The sequence below is a fragment of the Malurus melanocephalus genome, unplaced genomic scaffold (genome assembly GCF_030028575.1).
Source record: "Malurus melanocephalus ecotype Western Australia unplaced genomic scaffold, MMel_1.1 scaffold_24, whole genome shotgun sequence".
Lineage (NCBI taxonomy): Eukaryota > Metazoa > Chordata > Aves > Passeriformes > Maluridae > Malurus > Malurus melanocephalus.
In genome coordinates, this window is record NW_026623256.1 from 2,718,948 (window position 1) to 2,736,776 (window position 17,829).

General features: G+C 56.6%; 3 protein-coding genes across 5 annotated transcripts in view; 2 read left to right on the forward strand and 1 right to left on the reverse strand.

The window, feature by feature from the left end:
• The window catches only part of SETD5 (SET domain containing 5), a 65,033-nt gene extending 61,982 nt beyond the window's left edge, over positions 1–3,051 (forward strand). For both annotated transcript variants that reach the window (XM_057390299.1, XM_057390298.1), the window contains 2 exons: positions 494–567; positions 762–3,051. In XM_057390299.1, coding sequence (XP_057246282.1) covers positions 494–567; positions 762–1,361 — 674 coding nt within the window. In that variant the 3' untranslated portion in view covers positions 1,362–3,051. The remainder of the gene's footprint in view (positions 1–493; positions 568–761) is intronic.
• A 1,602-nt stretch (positions 3,052–4,653) lies between these two features.
• On the reverse strand, positions 4,654–16,273 carry LHFPL4 (LHFPL tetraspan subfamily member 4). The gene is made up of 4 exons (XM_057390300.1): positions 15,799–16,273; positions 6,469–6,705; positions 6,269–6,285; positions 4,654–5,997 (listed from the first exon to the last, which is right to left on the reverse strand). The coding sequence occupies exons 1-4, from the start codon at positions 16,202–16,204 to the stop codon at positions 5,989–5,991; spliced, it is 669 nt and encodes a 222-aa protein (XP_057246283.1). The 5' UTR covers positions 16,205–16,273; the 3' UTR covers positions 4,654–5,988.
• Positions 16,274–17,697: 1,424 nt separating this feature from the next.
• Positions 17,698–17,829, forward strand: part of MTMR14 (myotubularin related protein 14) — a 31,217-nt gene continuing 31,085 nt past the window's right edge. For both annotated transcript variants that reach the window (XM_057390301.1, XM_057390302.1), the window contains exon 1: positions 17,698–17,821. In XM_057390301.1, coding sequence (XP_057246284.1) covers positions 17,730–17,821 — 92 coding nt within the window. In that variant the 5' untranslated portion in view covers positions 17,698–17,729. The remainder of the gene's footprint in view (positions 17,822–17,829) is intronic.

The window sequence follows — 17,829 nt, forward strand, 5'->3', positions numbered from 1 at the left end:
GGAAGCRTCTGGATCTGCCTTTGTGGAACACCCGCCACAGGATCCTGTTGATGGCCCTCTAGGAAGGGCAGTTTTGTCTCCTGAGCTGTAACTGTATCCAGTGTGGATTCCTGTAACAAAGACTGTGTGGAAAATTGCCTAGACCTTAGAAACCATCTTCTGCTTCTCCCATCCTGCTGAAGAGCCATTACATTATCTCCAGGTGTGGTCATTCAGACAGGCTGGTCCAACCAGGTGGGCTTTGTGATAAACCAGTGCACAGTGGTGTGAGGGGAGTGGCCATTCTTACACGTGTGTCTGTTGACGTATGTTAAGCTTTCCCAGTTGTCTTTTGCTGGGTTTCTGCAGTTTCTGAAATGCTGATGGCTGGGGATGTTACTCARCTGGCACTGGATGCAGAAACAAGGACTGGACTCTGTGGTGTCATTTGAGAGGGAGCTGCTGTGGCCTCGGTCTGGGGGTTGAAGTTTAACATCTTGCCTGTAYATTGCAGATGCAGCAGAAGGAGACACTCCAGAAGCCCACAAAGGACCAGCAGTTTACAGTCCTTCTCGATACAGCTACCAGGTAAATGCTTTCATATTTTACTTGCCCATTCTGAAAYAAAGCTTTTAGAAGGAGATAAGGGGGGAAGAACTGGGCTTGGCTGCCATTGTTCCCAGTGCTGCACTAAGCACCTTCAGATAAGAAGGAGGGAGGAAACAGGGAAGTGAGCCTGACATGCCTTTTCCTTTTTTTTTTTTTTCCCATGCCTTGTTCAGCTGCTGCAGTCTGACAGTCCCCAGGCAGAATCACAGACCCTGCTCCAGCAGAGCTCCTCCCCGTACAGAGGGCACCTCGCGCCGTCTCCTGGATACAGCTACCGAGCAGCAGCACAGAGGACAGGACACAGCCTCTCCCATGGTTCCTCAGAAACATCCCTCTCCTCCACCTCGTATTCCAGCCCTGCCCACTCGGTCTCCACAGACTCCTCTGCCCTGTTTGCAGGGAATTCGGGGTATTTCAGCAGCCAGCAGCACTCTGGCAGCGTCAGCAGCAGCCTCCTGAGGAAGAGCTGCCCTGCGGCTGCCAGCCCAGCACAGCAGACGGCTGTGGACTCTCTCTCCTCCGAGTCAGGCTCGCAGCCCTGCACAGGCGTGTCGGGCTCTTCCTCCGCTCCCCAAAGTGCTCGGTCACTACAGTCAGACTTGCGGACTATCAGCCTGCCGAACTCTGGGCAGTCTGTTCTGTACCAGGGCTCCCGGGGTGCAGTGATTTCCAATGCACAACACTATCAGCACCGTGGGGGGAGCAGTGTCCATCAGTACAGACTGCAGCAGCTTCAAGGTTCTGGAGTAAAGACTCAAACAGGACTTTCCTAGGGCTGCCTGGACTTCAGGAGGACAAAACTGCCCATAGCTTTTTCCAGTCACCTCTGGAAGTGGCTCCTGGGCCGGTGTTGGGAGCTTGCACCTGATGCTGGGGTGCCAGGGGTCAGAGGCTGAGGTCTGAAATGCACGGGTGAGATTTGTGAGCAGTATTGGCCTCTGGCCTGGTAGGAGAACACAGATTTCTCTGAGGCAGAGACTGTAGCAAAGCAGTTCCCTGACATGTGGGTACATTGCAAAAACAAACAAAAAAAAAAAAAAAAAAAAAAAGGAAAAAAAAGCAAATGGTTCAAGTGCAATGACTGTGGCGCAGCCTCTGTCTCTGGTCCGTGCCCATGGCCACAGTCACTCATGTAGCACGGACACAGTTCTGAATTCAAAAGCAGTTTAAAGGAAAYGTTGGGGGAAGTTAACTCCAATCTCTTTATAGGTCAGGTTCTCAGTGTGTTCTGGGGAGGGCTTTAATCCGTTACGATCATTCCAGTCACAAGCAGACGAGCGCACGCGGCTGCCTTTGGGCCTGGGTCACCACTGCCGCCGTCGGAGCGTTTTCCAGGACAACACAGTCTCYGCAAATGCGAACAGGGAGAGGGTTGGAGTGTGTGCCTGTGGCTGCAGAGGATCCGGGGTGCGCTGTCGTGTGCTGCTTCATTGCAGGTCTGTCGCAAATGAGTGTTGTAAGGTCGCTTAAGGAATCTGTGAACAGGAGCATGGCTGAGGCCGTGCTGCTACGTGCTGTCACGCCGGGGGCTCTCTGGCTGCTGGTGTGCAACGCACGGGATGGCCAGAGGCCTGATCAGTCAAGTGATGCTGCGGCACATGGGGGGCTGCAGGCAAAGGAGTGGGGRGCTATGAGGAGCGGTGGTGGGTGGGCGCCCCGGTCTGTGCCGAGCCAGAGGCTCTCCAGGCAGTGCCATGTGGGGTCTTTCCCAGCTGCCGTCACCCGCCAAGCGTGGCAGGAGAGCCAGCCCAGACACAGTGCGCTGTCTGTTCAATTCCATACGATTGCCAGCTTCTTTCTCACTTGTTTACTGTAATATCGGGCGTGTTTTTATTTATCTAATTTTATATTCAGTTATAACCATAGTAGGTTAGCTAATATATGACAGGTGTCATCCCTGGTGCTGCAGTGGAACTTCTCCTTTCTCTTGGATAACATAATGCTGTGAGTCTGTCTCCCCTCTCCTTGCAGATGCACAGTCTTCTTCCTCTTTTTTTAGGACTGTTACAGATTTCTCTAATTCACAATTGAAATCAGGTGTTTGTTCAGCCTAGGGGAGACTTTTAAAATATTGAAACAAAGAGTAACTTTCTCACACTGTCTGGCTGTGAGCGTGTTGGGATRGAACTTGTCACCCCAAAGTTGGGTGTCTGTATACTGTATAAAATAGGTGTAAACTTCACTTGGCTTAGCCCTGGAGGTGCAGCCTCCCCCTTCGTGCTCTGAGCAGCACGGGGCAGGCGGGCTCTGCCCTGCCAGGCAGCGGGAGGGGGCCAGGGGGCCCCTGCCCAGAGGCTCCAGCACCTTCGGGCGCAGCAGGGGGGCAGGAGGGAGGGACCCTGGAAAGCTCTAGGAAAGGTGGGGGCTGTAGCTTCTTACTCTAGTGGAGTTTTTACACCATGCTGTAACATTTGAACTTTCACAAGAGATGTAATAATTTTGATAATAAAAATACTTAACTTGAAAACTGGTGTTGTTGAATTTCTTAACCACCTTGAGTGCTGGTGCCCAGGACATGGGGCGAGGGGATGGGGACATGTCGGTCTCTCTTCTCCATCCCCTGCAGGGTAAGCAAATCCTTGCAGGAGCAGCCCTACAAGCGGACCTCCCTTCTGCCCTCTGCCAGGTGAAACTAGGGGCTGTTCTGGGAGCTGCTGTTCCTGAGGAAATTCCCCAAGCTTCTGGCTGGAGTTATGTTTGGCTCTGCTTCTGCTGCTCTTCTTGCTCAAGCACATTTTGGGGAGGAGATGGATGTAGAGTATGTCCCCTGCACCACTGCACCTGCTTTAAAACCTGGTTTCTGGTGTGCTGGTATTCGGSGCTTTCATGCTTCTGACCTTATCCTTAGAAAGCCTGAGATGAGCTGAGCCTGGCGTGGGCCCTGCTAGGTGTGCCTGCAAGTGCTGGTCTGAGGTGCCCCTGGCTTCTGGCATTGGACTGCACTCACCATGAGAATGTTCCCCTGACATTTTATGGGACAGTGTCTGTTATGCTTGTTCTGTCTCCCAAAAGAGTRGCTCCATCTCCACTGCTCCCCTGAAAGCAACTGGGTATCGCCAAGCCCACCCTTTTCAGCCTCTTCGGCCATCTGCATGTCCAGGGCTCACCGGGGCTGCGGGTGTGTCTGCACCGGGGGAGCCAGAGCTGCCCAAAGCTCTCTGTAAGTCCCAGAGCTCCCCATGCTGTCCTTACACAGCTTGGAATCCTCTCCCCACTCCTCTACCAAAGCACACCGCTGAWCTGACAGGCCATGTAAGTTGTTTTYYTCCATCAAGACACCAGAATTTGATGAATTTCAGGTGGCTCYTAYYAGCCTGTGTTAGTCAGTGAGCTGACAGACCACTGTCGTGCATTGTGGGCAGGCAAAAGGGACAGGCTCAAAGGCTYCAAGGGATCCCTGCCCCACCCCCAGCCTTGCCGTGATGTGGGACAGACCCTTTCCCTGAGGACTTGCTCTGGCCARAGCCTCTTTGTGTGCCAGCCCATGTGAGTGGAAGTTCAGCCCCACAGGCTGCAGGGTGGGCTCCCCAYCACAGCTCAGACACCCACAGGGGGTTCTTTGGCCTCCTTGCAGACCACCTCCWCTGGTGATGGCCAGGAAGAACCCATCCCAACCGCCCCCACACCACAGGGCTCCGAGCTCGTCTGGTTTGAATTATATTTTTCAATAAGGTTTTGTGAAACACTGTATCAAACTTTGTACTAAAATACAGATATATTACAGCTACTGTATTCCTTTCTCCACTGATTTTCTTGGTTTGTTTTTCCAATTCATCTGGCAACAGCACTCGCGAGCTGGCAAGACCCGGCGCTGCCAGGCGCAGTGGGTTCACCTCATTCTGGGGGGCAGTTGTGGGCACCGCTGGGCCGTGGCTGGTGGCGGGCACTGGCAGGAGTGCTGCCATCCACTCCATCCCGGGTGACTGGCTCCCAGGTGGTGTTTCGGCACAGCTCCATCCCCCGTCACCACCTCACAGGGCCTCAGGGCACYACTTACCTGCTCCAGCCAGCCCCTGGTGCCCGGTGAGGTGCTGGTTCCTGCACAGCCCTTTAGCAGCTTCCACGTTCCACGGCCCCCTCTCAGGACCGTGGTCCCATTCTGCTCCCTGCTCCCACTCGCCCTCTCCCTGGCCTTGCCCAGTGCCTGGGTCCAGCCCTGCCAGGGCCCCCACAAAGCCCCTGGGGGCCCTGCCCTGGGCCCTGCAAGGAGCCCCGGCTGCTCGCACTGRGACGCGGCCAGTGCTGAGGACTTTATTGCATTGCGAGGGCTGTGGTGACCCAAGCCCTCATGGCCRGGGGAGGCCCAACACACACACATGCTGGTCTGGCCAGCAGAGCCACAGCCGGGCTGCAGCCTCCCGTGCCGGGGTGCCATGCCTTGGGGGCCACCAGACCCAGCGTTGCCCCGGGCAGCTGCCACCGGCTCCCCACACGCCATCACCGCRGGCCAGCGAGGTACAGCCAGGAGGCCGGGTGGGTACAGAAGTGCTCAGGTACACCCGGCCGTGCCGTGTGGCAGGAAAAGCCTTGCTGTCACCAGTGGAGATAAAGCACCGTATGGGGATGGGAAGGGAAGGCGTTTGGCAACAGCCTGCGGCCGGCTACGGAAGGGGTCTGGCGGGGGGGTCCTCCTGTGCCCGCCCGGGGATTTTGCATGTGCAGCTGCTCCCACTTACCAGGGCTTACATTCAGCGGCGGCATGAGTCGGGTGTCCCACGGCCGGCAGCAGCGAGGCCSCTGCGGTCCCCGTGCTGGGAGGACCGAGCAGCAGCCTGCAGCCCCGGCCACGCACCAGGACACACCATGTCCTAGGCTGGACTCCCGGGGCGGGGGGCGAGGGGGCGTGAGTCACTTTACCCTGTTTAGATAATACGAATTTACATGTAAAAGTAGGGGTTGGGCCCCATCCCGGCCACCGGGTCCCCTGGCCGTGGAGACAGGATCACGGAGCTGTACAAAATGGGAGTGGGGAGGGGTCCGGGACCCGGAGCAGCCGGCACGGGGTGTCACTGGGTACGCGTTCGGGTGGGAGGCAGCAGGTCAGGAGTCCTGGGGATGTAGAAATCTGTTAAAAACTCCAAGACTGTTTTTTCCTTGAAACAAAACCGCAGCTGGATGCTGTTCTTGAACGAAGCGCGTTTGAGGCATCCTCCCCCGGCGGCGGCCCGCGGGCAGCGGTGGGTACGGAGCTGGCAGGGTGCGTGGGATGGTGGTGCCGGCGTGGACATGGAGGTGGCCATGGATGCGGCGGGCGGCTGGCGCATCCCTGGCATGGGCGCCAGGGCCCGGAGGGCGGCATGGGACACTGCATGGCCGCTGGCAGCAGATGAAGGGCAGGACAGGGAGGGAGCGCCCAGGCTGCCGGCCACGGGAAGAGGGTCCTGCTGTAGATGGTCAGCCTTATATCCTCTGCAGGGAAAGCACAGCAGGTCAGGGATGGTCTTGGGCAGATCTCACTGTGCCATCATGCCACTAGAATRTGCCAGGCATATACCTGTCCCCATCCCTGCCACCCCCGCTGTCTCTGCTGCCTCCCTTCCCCATTGCCCCCAGTCCTGCTGCCTGTACAGTCAGGGTCCCTCCATCCCACCCCATCGTGTGCCACACAGATACCCAGCACAGTCACATCCAGAGACAACACAGAGGGACAGGGAACAGCATAGTGACACTCAAGACTTACCGCAGTGCCAACAAAATCTGTGGAAACAGAAGAGAGAGATGTCAGGCAGGGCAGAGTCTCAGCATCTCCTTCCCACCCTGTCCRGCCTGCCTTGCTTTGTAGCTGGCGGTTAAGCCCGTGGGATCCTTGCCAGGCTGCCAGAGGGGCCAAGCCCCCCAGTGGCCCCCCATCCAAAATACCCCCAGTAACATGGTGCTCACCTTTGCTCTCTGTCTTGAGCTCCTCGTGCAGCAGGTCGTTCTGCCGGTTGCCGAGAACAAAGGCCAGGAAGGAAAGGATGAGGGCGTTGAGGATGCCGATGATGGCCAGAATATAAGCCCAGCGTACGGAGCAGTCACCCAGGGAGTACTTCCCTGTCTTCTCCCCGCACATGTCCCGTATGGTCTCTGCATCCCAGCCATCAGGAAAGATCATGCAACCCAGCACCAGGCAGAGCGCTGCAATGGGGAGAGGAGGGCGAAGCATCAGAGGAGACATGAAGTGGCAGTGCTGGGTGCTGAGCCTCCCAGTCAGTACATGAGTGCAGCCCATGCCTGGCAGGGAACCCACTTTGGCCCCATGACAGCCAGGCAACATGGCAGGTGACAGCTACCACCATCTCAGTAGCCACAAGGATTRTGTTTTTGGCTGCCCCAAACCTGGCCCAAATACAGACTCTGGGCTCTTGGTTTCTACCAGCATCAGCCACAGGACCAATGGCTGCCCATGGGCTTTCCTCATCACCACAAGCTCCCTGCATGTGGGCAGGAGCTACCAGTGCACTGTGGGCAGGGATGCTTCCTGTGGAGAGAGAACTGGCACCCCCAGGAGCCCCCACACCCAGCCACCATATAGCCTGCAAGCACCACTCCCAAAGGGGTCACCTTCCCAGTGTGCCTCCACCCAGCATGCTCCGTGCTGAACAGGGAGACCTCAGGGAACATAGGGACAGAAATGCCAAGACAAAGCCTGTGACTGTCAAGGTAAGGAGGTGACTTTTTTCTGACTACAGCAAGTACAAAAGCTCCTCACCCTGTATCAGCTGGAAAKGCTAAAAATAGTAATGATGTTGGCTGCGGTGCCCTGCAGGTACTTTTGCACTAAGGAAGAACCAAGGGGCTTGTGCCCACACCAGTAAGAAGTTTCCTCCCCATCCCTCACAGCAAACACCCTGCAGGCAGGCAGCTGACGGTCTGGAATGAGCTTTCTGGGTGCTGGCATGTGTTTTGAACTGCTCTCCGTGGAGAAGAGAAATCCCCGGAGGGAGGGAAGTGCCTGCAGGGCATCACACCAGGAGTTGGTACAGCCCTCGCATCCAAAAGAGCTACACCCAGGAAAGGACAGGGACGCCAAGGGACACTGGCACATAATGTCACCTGCCAGCTGCTGCCTGGTCTCTGACTCCTCCATCCACATTGCAAACCTCCTTGGAAAAACTTCCTTCGTGGACAGTGGCAAGCCCTGCATGCTGATTTACTGCCGTGCACAGCCCTGGTGCCACCCCAGCACCGCACGRCTGCACAGAGCCAAGCTGGCGTCTCCAGCACATCGTCACCAGGGACTCCCAGCCAAGCACAGCGTGTCTGGGGGAGCTCCCTACCCGCTGGGACTGGGCCAACCCAAAACCATCCCTCTGCAAGGAAACACAATCAGTACCAACGCCATGCACTGCATGGTAAAGGATGAGGAGCAGCCTGKCCTGCTGCTGACCTGGGCACCTTGGAACAGGATGGCATTAATTCAGCTGAGGGCCTAAATTAAAGGGGAGCAGGTGCAGCAGACCTGTGCCAAGGGCTGTGCCTGTGAAAGCAGAGATGCTAAGAGGATTTTAGGATCTACTGAGCTCCCAGTGCAGTGCAGCTGTGAAACAAGCTAAGGTGCTCTGCCACAATCCCCAGAAAGGGGGTGGGTTTACCCCCCTGCAGCACTGGTCAGGCTGGCATGACCCAGCCTGGAAACGGCCAGAGCTGTAAGAGATCTGCTMAAATCACAGAGGAGAAGGAAAGGACCACAGATGTGCAGTGAGGCTGGGGGAAAGCACAGAAAGCAGCAGCCCTCAGCAAGAGCTGCTCTGGGCCCAAAGGATAAGAGGGCTGTGCCCAGGGTGGTAGCAGGCAAATATAAGTTAAAAAAACAGGCACCAACTTTACCTGCACCAGCAAGTGCTTGGGCAGGCTCCCAGCTTTTGTGCACAGCCCTCAGTCAGTCCTTCACAGGAGTAGCAGAGCAGCCCCTGGGTCTGCCCTTGCACTCTGCAGGCAATGTCATGTCCTCTGCACTTCTGAGCTATTATTTGGGGTCCAGGTGGATCCAGGTGGACAGAGCTCACTGCTCTGAAAACACCACTGGTGTGAGGGTCCCCAGGACATCTGCAGCTCCCAATSATGGCAGGACAGGCAGTAATGCATGAGGTTGTGGACTAACATGCTGGAGAGCCATGGCACTCATGGAGGACAYGAGAGACAGGGTTTAAGGCAAAAGCAGAGTGGCTCAAAAAGGTATGGGAGCCACTGGTGCAGTGGGCTGTCACAGCACAGTCGCAGGGGACAGGCAGTGATGGCCACTGCCAGGACACTGCCTGGCTCCCACCCATGTCTGCTTGCCYTAATCCCTCTTGTCCCCATGTGCCTGCTCTGTACTGCACCAGGGTAAAGGGACTCTGTGCCCTGTCCTGCTGAGCAGCTGCAGGATCTCTGCCCAAGCCCTCACAGCCCATTTGACAGAATTTAACAAATTTACTACTGGGCAGAGGCACGTGCCCAAGTCACCACATGTACCCAAATGTCTCTGCCCGAGGGTGACTGGCTCCTTCCCAAAAGCCCCTCACTGTTCCACAGCTCCCTGGGAAGTGGCTGAGGTGGGGATGTGCTATAAAGGCTCTCCTGATGAAGAGCAGCTCAGTGCTCTCTTCCCATCTGTCCTACGTGCTCCCAGCAGCAAGCCGAGTCCTCTGCTCTGTCACAAGCAATTCCCTTTTCCGCACGTCCCCAGGCCGCCTGATGTCCTGGAAACACCTTCTCGTGCCTGCAGCAAGAAGTGACTGAAGAGCAGAGCAAGAACAAGGAGGGGACCCCCACACAGTCCCCAGGCCTCAGCGCTGTCCTCTCCAGCAGGTCTGAGGATGCAGGGTTGGGGCTCTGCCTGTCCATCCCTCTGCCCACAGCACCATTCTGCCAGACTGGCCTCCAAATGTCCCAAGACACCTTGCAGATCCTCAGGAAAGCCTTGTTTTTTGTTTAAAGCAGCCTATTTCTATGCCTTGCAACCACAAGAAAAACACCAGGTAATGACTYCTATGAAGAGCCACTGTTAAAGAGGAAAAAATAACTCAGCTCCTGTCTATTTTGCTTTTAATTCCTGTTCTTCTGAGAGTGTGGTGCCAGTTCCCACTGTCAGTGGCACCAAGGATGGCTGGCTGGCTGTCACACTCCACAGTTGCCATCCTTCTCTAAGGCCCCGAGTTTTCCCAGTTGTAAAGACAGTTTTGAGAGCAGGCATTTCAGGGATCACCGGGACAGGGTGTATGCAGAGGGAGGATGATCCTGCTGGGGCTGGAGCTCTGGCCCCAGGAAAGCTGGCATTTCTTGTCTTGGTTTATAGTTGGTTCATTGCTTCCCACTCCTCAGTGCTCCCTTGTCAAGGTCCTTTAGAGACCACACGGGCATCTCAAGGGCTTTTGATATCCTCACAGAAGAAATTAATCAAAGGGAAAGCAATATTATGACTCAGGCTGCAACACTGGAGCGAGACTTTAGCAGAAAGAGGAGGYTTCTCCTGACAGGATAACATCTCCTGGTACAAGGTGCATTTAGCTAATTTGGACTGTCTCAGTAACCCCCATGTCTGCTAAGTACCACTGCCACTGTACTAAGCAGTTGTGCCTGCAGGATTAAAATCTCTTTTTTTAAATCACTCTTTCTGTCTAGTTTAGTCTGCAGGTGTGTGTGAAGATTGGCTTTTACTGCTTCTGCCTGCCATGGGTGGAAGAGGCTCAGGAAATGCCCTGCAGCTGAGACGTGGTCTCCCCCAGAGTATCCGCCACAGAACACACAAACGGGAAGATGTGGGGTAAYGTGAGGAAAACCAGGAGCCACTGGGTCCCAAAGGGGCTTGTTACACCTGGCATGGGGACAGCGTGACCAAAAACGCCGAGGAACAGGGGCTGGACTGTGACATTGGGGTCTGGAGTGGCTGCTTCTCACTAAAAACCTCCTGAGAGCTGAGCACCGAAAGGAAAGGGGACAAACACAATCCTCCTTCCTCCCCCTAAAAACTGAAATCCCTCAAAAATAAGTGAACGCTAAGGGCAGCGTGCTCAGGCCGACGAGCACCGGCCATTTACACAGACACGAGCTCCCTTACGGCATTTTGCTCCACAGGCTGTTTCTGTGCCAAAAAACCAGCAGGATTCAGAATAGAGTTATGAGTTTGTATGAATCAGAACTGACAGTTACTTTATCTGGAACAACAGTTAAGGGATGTAAGCTCCAGGACACGAGCGGCTCCGAGGCGCCCGGCTCAGCCCCTCCCCGCGAGTACACAGGCACATTAAGAGCCGCGACGGGAGGGCTGCGCTGCCSTGCAAACCCCGCGGCTGCTGCGGCTGCGGAGCACACGGCGCTGCACGGATGCAAGGATGGGCTACAGCCCGTCACCTGTCCCCATTGCAAGACCTGAGTGGTAGGGGAAAAAGAGGGGAATCTGCAGGAAAGCTTTTTGCGGGGTATAAAGAAGACAGTAATTCAGCAAATGCTGAGGGGTTTTGCAGTGATGTTATTTTTGCTGCAAGGTCAGCCGGTGGAAGTGGTTTATACATGGGCAATATTTCTCCCTTTGACAGAGAAAGGGCTTGAGGATATACCACAGAGTCATAGGATAGCTAGGGTTCAAAGGGACCCTATGAGATCATTTAGTCCACCCCTGCCAAGGCAGGGTCACCTAGAGCAGGTGAATACAGGAACATGTCCATGTGGGTTTTGAGTGACTCCAGAGACAGAGACTCCACGACCTTCCTGGGCAGTCTCATGCCCAGCAGCTGTCCCAGTTACACCCTGAGCTGCTTTGGAGCAGTGGTATCTGCCTCATACTTTTTCATTAAGAATTTCAACTAATTACTTTTATACCCATAAAAACAATTCATTGAAACCTCAAACTCTTTGAGAGGAGTTGGCTCTCCAGCAAGACCCAGTCAGGAGGATGATCCTGTCCTGATGTGGCTCAGCAGAGCTACTGCATTGCTGCCAGAACCAGGGAGGGTTTTGGGGCTCTGGTGCTCACTCGGGCCAGACCCTTCTCTCCCTTGGGGCTGAGGTCACACCAACACACAGCTCCACCATGCTCAGTCCACCATCTGGCAACAATTCCCTCACTACTCCTCTCCATGGATGCGCCAAAACCACAGCATGCAAGGGGTCCCCACTCAGAGGGTGGCAAACACAGCTGARGTGCAGAAAATTAAGCCCCTGCTCAGGGATCTGCCTCTGCTCCCAGGCCTTGGAAGGGCCCATCCAAGAGGTGAGTGTAGWTCTGAAAGGAGTCTCCCAAAGGAGAAAAGGGCTTGGGTGGGTATGTATTATCATATGCTCCATCAGGCAGGGTGCCTGGACATGGCACAATCAATGCCAAAATGCCACTCATAAGGATAAATCCCAGCCTTAAGGCTAAGAGCATGGCCCCAGGTGGGAAGGCATTCCATGTGTCATGTATCCCCTAAAGGAAGGAGTGTGGAGGTCTCACCACACTGGCTGCTGGATGTGAAGCACAGGGAAACACCTTAAAATGTGGCCATTTGATTCCTCCATTCAAGGCAGGATGGTGTGCTCAGCTGGCTGCTTCTTTTTGACCCTCGGACAGTAAGTACAAAGCAAAGACCCACTCAGGGTAACCCTCCTGATGGGAGGTACATGGATGCAGTGTCACACAGAGGTGGCTGGGCTCTCTTGCATGGGCACTAATGCTGGGCACCAGGACAACTTTGTTCAAAGCTCAGAGTTAACTCACAGAGTGACTGTCTCATGCTACAGCAGCGTACTGAGGAATCAGAGAAAATGCTCAGGCTCCTGGGCAGGCTGGTGGAGGTGTATTCCTATGTTCTGATTTCCTGCAGACGAATCCCAAGAGGGATCACCCTCACAGCCCATTTCTCTTTTACTAAACATCATCCTATGGAACTTTCTGAAGGTGCTCCTCCAGTAATTTGGAGTACTGGGGGTGGCATCAGGTACTGTCATTCATACAGTTGTTGACGTGCTCATGTTAAAGGCCCATCTCTGGTTTTGTAACAGAAGGATTTAGCAAAATCTCCAGTTTTGCGTTACTGGGATTTTGAACAGGGCAGATGGCCACGTTTCTATTTGCGATAAAGCAGTCTTTCCTCTTAATTAGATCCAGTTTCCTCCTAGGGGGGCAGTGGCKTTTGAGCTGGAGCTTTCTGTCAAGCTCTAATTAAACCCTGCCTTGATAGTTGTCCACTAATTAGACATTGATGATTTAAAGGTTTTTTTTTAGGGTTTTTTTTTTTTTAAGAGATCCTGAATTCCTCATCCTCCTCCCCCACATTCCTGCACTTGATTTTTCTCCTCTGAAGAGCCTATCCATGYCCACAATCAGCAGCCCTTTACTCTGCACCTGCCATCCCACAGGGATGGGGTGGGGACACCTCTGCCCTATGTCTCTGCCCTATCTCTCTGCCCATCACCTGGCTCCCCTGGCTTTCACCACTTTGGGCCTCACAGTTGCTTCTGCCATAACAGTGCAAGCCCTTCTTCAGCTAAAACCTCACTGAGGCAGAAGGAATGTCCTTTCCTTCTCTGCTCCGCCAGGTACTCTGCTCTGGCACARCCCTCCAACCTCCCAGGCATGTGAATCTCTGAAGTTTGCCATCATGACGTGCCAGAGCCTGCATCAGGCTGTGTCCCTGTCCTACCCATGAGATCTGGCCTGTGGTATTCTCTCCATAGGTCACGGCAGCTCCTTCTCCATGTACAGGGTAACACATGCACCTGTGGCTGCCTCTGATGTGCCCAGGGAAGTTCAGCCCTGCCTGATTCCTGACAGACAAGACTCTCTCTTGGGCTGGGACACACCACACCAGCTCTGCATCCAGGCCCTCTCTGATGGGAACACCAGCCTGTCCTGTAGGACAGCAGCTCCATCATGCTGTCCTGTCTCAGGGCAGGYTGGAGGGCCAGTCTCTATTGATGTTGCCTTGGACTTTTCCTGACAGAGAAGCCATGGAGCCATGCTGCTCTGGAAAAGCTCCAAGCCAACCTGGGCTGACTGTGGCCAGAAGAACCAGCCCATGGCCCCACTGAGCTGAGCATTCRGGGCTCTCACAAGTGAAGGTGTGAGCAATACGTGCAACCACAAGCTGCAAAGTGTGAGGAAGGACAAGCCCCAACGCAAGGTGAGGGGCACCCAGAGGTGACAGCAGCAAAGTGCTGTCATAGTCACCCAAACCACAGCCAGGACAGGACAGGAGACACTGGGGAGGAGRCCCAGGGCTGCCTCAAATGCAGTGCCCTCTGCCATGCAGCTCCCYGTGCAGCAGCAGCAGCCGGGCGCTCCAAGCCACTTGATTAAGCTGTTGACAATCAGCAGGATTTGGGCTCTGAGCTTACTTTAAACTGATAAATCTTCAGGACAGGGAAAATTAAAGATGAGGGAATTTCCTGATAAGCCAAGGCAGCTCCAGGTCTGGCTGTGGTCCTGATCTGGGTGAGGGGAGGTCAGGCTTTCCAGCCCAAGCCAGCTGCAAGGGAGAGAGCTGGGCTAGCTGAAAGCTCCTCACAAAAAGGACTGGGGACCTTCTCACAGAGGGGACAAATGGGGTCCTTTCATTAGGAATACGGAGCACTCTGGGTCCTTCCAGTGGAAGCTTTAGGTCTATTCACATTTAATATGTAGTGGAGAGTAAGAGTCTTTGTCCATACCTGGTAAAACTAGGCAGAGAGGCAAGTGAAGCGTCTTGCTACCAGGGGAAGCTCAATATCTGTTCTCAACATCTGTCCTTTCTCCTGACAGGACAGACTGTGTGTGAGGACATCTTGGAGGTCTGTGCATAAAGGGATAGTTGGGATCCTTATCAATATAGGCATCAGGTCTCCTTCCAGGGAAAGGTCTGGGTTATTGTACAGTGTCACTTCGGCGAGTGAGTCTGTGAGGGTCTTGGGGTACATCTACAGTGGGGCTTCATTTGTGGAGGGAGCTAAGGAGGATCTATAGACAGGGTCACTTTTGGGTGTTTAATTACTGGGCTTGAGTGGTCATGTCTGAGGTGACATCAARGTAAATGTATGGTGTCCCTCTGTATGAAGCACTGGTGAGAGSTGGAAAAGGCCTGTCCTCACAGCCCTTTCATGATGCAGGAGAGAGGGCGCTGGGGTACAATATGTCTTTAAGGGGGAGCTGAAGGATGCTTTTACAGGGATGGGGGATCCATGCATGGGCTTCTTTTAGTGGTGGGATCCCTTTGGGGCTGAGAGCTCCCCTAAAGTGAGTATCTCTTGGGGATATGCTCGCTAAAGGATGTGCCTGGGGCTGGGCTGACAGGGAAGCTAGTCCCTGATGTGGAGTGTGCAGGGCGCTGGTCCAGCGTGTCCTAGGCTATCTTGCACTTGGTCCTTGACTCTGTGTGACAGTCCCTGTTGTAGGGAGTCCCAACGCTGGTCCTTGACTGGGGTGCCCTGAGGTGAGTCCCTAGCCCAGGATATCCTGAGGTGCTCCAGACTGTCCAGGTGTCCCAGGGTCAGYGCCTGTCCTGGGTCACCTGAGGTGGGTCCCTGATTCAGCTTTCCTGCTGCGTTCCAGGGAGCCTTATGGTTCCCTGGGGTCAGACCTTGTCTGGGGAATCCCAGGTTCCAGTGGCCAGAACAGGTGCCCATTTCTGATGTCAGAACCTGGTCTGGATGTCCCAGGAAGCCCTGGAGTGTCCCGAGGACATTTCTTGGCTGGGGAGATCCATGGCCCTACAGTGCTTGTACCATGTACAGCTTCCTTGAGCAATTCCAATGTTCCCTGTCGCCAAGCTCTGCCTGGGCAGACCCAGGTACCAGGGCCTAGAGCCAGCACCTGGTTTCTGGTGCTCTGCCAGGGACAGTGCCCAGCCTGCTTGTCCCAGGAAGTCCTGGGATATCCTAGAGCCAGCTCCTGGCCGGAATGCCCTATGSATACACAGTACCTGTACCCAGCCCAGCTTTCTTGTGCAGCCCTGGTGTTCCTCGTGGCCAGGGAGTACCAGGGAGCCYGYGCACCAGTGTCCCGAAACGGTGCCYATTCCTGCTAATCTGTCAGCACTAGTGCCTGGCCTGGGTGTCCCAAAAAGCAGTGGGGCTGGATCCTGGAATGAYGGCCCCGCAGTGCTTGGACTCAGCCCAGCTCCCTTGAGCAACCTTGGTGTTCCTTGGTAGCCAGGGACCCCACTACCACTGCCGGGAGCTCCCGGGATGCCGCACGCTCAGCGCTGCCCACATTCCCCCCACCCATCCCCCGCCGCCAGGCCCGGGGCAGGCCGGTAATTCCCGGCGCCGGTGGTTCCCGGTGCCGSTGTGTACCTGCCAGCAGCTGCATCCAGGCGCAGATCTTGTAGACGGTGGCGGTGTTGCAGAAGAAGAACAGGGCGAAGCAGGTGATGCAGCCCAGCGTCAGCACCATGGAGAGCAGCACGAAGAACGCGGCCGCCTGAAAGGCGCCCGAGGGGATGGTGCTGAAGTCGGTGAAAGAGCCGCGGCACGACAGCTCCCGGCCCGCCAGCCCGCTGCCCACGCAGTAGTGGAACAGCCCGAAGTAGCCGGGCTTGGGCGTGTTAACGCTGTCGCCCACCCAGTAGGGCTGGATGAAGACCACCACGTTGATGATGGCGAAGCAGATGGTGAAGATGGCCCAGAGCACGCCGATGGCGCGCGAGTTCCGCACGTAGTTGTCATGGTACAGCTTGGAGGCTTCCTGCGAGGGCAGCATCCTGCCGGCCGCCGCTGCCGGAGGGCGGGAGGGGCCGGGGCGGCGGGGAGCCCGCCCGGGGTCGGCGGGGCGGGGGGGCCGCGGCCTAAGAGCGCCCGCGGGCTGCCGGGCCCTGCGACACCCGCGCCGCCATCTTGGCTGCCGCCTCTGCGCCCCGCGCGCTCCCGCCGCGCGAGCACGGCCGCGCGCCCCCCCGCCACTGCGGAGCCGAGCCCAGCCGAGCCGAGCCGAGCCCGGGCTCGAGCCCGGCCGAGCCGAGTCCAGCCCAGTCCAGCCAGAGCCCAGCCGAGCCCGAGCCGAGCCGAGCCGAGCCGAGCCCCTCCGAGCCTGCCGCGGGCGCCCCCCGGGGATCGGGCCGTTCCGCCGCCTTCGCTGCGCTTTCCTCGGGCTCGGCCCGGCTCATCTCGGTTCGGCTCGGGTCCACTCGGCTTGGCTCAGTTTGGGTCGCCGGGGCCCACTTCTCTCCCTCGGTCCCGCAGGACCATTCCCCGGACCGACCCCGCCGGGGCAGCGGGGTGGGCATGACTCCGGTCGGTGCTGGAAGGTCCCTAGGTGGGTGCTTTTGTCCGGAACGCGCCCCCAGGGAGAGCGTCCATCCTTTCGCACCCTACACGAGCCCGGGGGAGGCTGGCTGGTTGCCGGCGTAGCCCTCCGGATAGGCAATAGACGTTTCCACCCTCTTGGTAGGGACGGAGCAACTAAGTTGCCTCCACTGTGGCTACGCCCGCTCTGGGACAGCAGGACTCGACACAAAACCTCTGACAGGGTGAGGCCAGGCACACGGCTGTGSCAGGTCAGGTGTAATGACAGGGCTGGGGTACACAGTGTGTGCCAGGCTAGGTACGGTGGATGACGGGGCTGGGGTACACAGCTCTGTCAGTGGTGTCACACAACTGTCAGCACTTACACACGCGCCGTCAGCCTCACACCGGTCCCAAACCGATCAGAGACAAGACCATCTCGGGCCAGTTTCATTCTCAAGTAGCGAGATGCACCGCGTTAGCTGTAGCTGAACCCGGCTGTCATTAAATGCTTRTGAAGATTCACAGTTGATTTGCAAATTATACAAATGCGGATGCAGAACACATTGTGTTCACCTGCAAGAGCCAAGGAGCCGTGCGCCTCCGGCTGGGCAYGGGCAGTGCCCATCATCCTCGGTGAGCTCAGTCCAAGCTGGCTCCGTGACACCGCCCGGCACACCGGGAGCGAGTGCTGCTCCCAGCCGTGTTCCGGGCAGCGATGCTGCTCACCCCGCAGCTCCTCTGCCACGGGTTCARTGCGTGCGACCGCGCCCGGGGAGGGGCTTCTTTGATTGAAACCCGCCTCAGGATTCTTTCTTTAGGGCAGCGCCCTGGGCACGCCGGCCAGCGCCACGGTCAGACCCACTCGGCGGGGCCTGCCAGCATTTGCCGCGTTTCTCTGCGGCTGTAAACGCGGAGCCGGAGCGCAGCCCGGTACCGGCGGAGCGCGGCACGGTACCGGCGGAGCGCGGCACGGTAGCCCGGGGCGGAGCCGGCGCGCCCCGATGACGCCGGGAGCGGGCGGAAGGGGCGCGTCGCGGGCGGGCGGAAGCGACGGGCGGGACGATGGGCCCGAGGCGGCGGTGAGCGGCGCGGGCATGGCGG

Coding starts and splice junctions, on each gene's coding strand:
- LHFPL4 (XM_057390300.1), bottom strand. CDS start 16,204: ATGCTGCCCTCGCAGGAAGCCTCCAAGCTGTACCATGACAACTACGTG.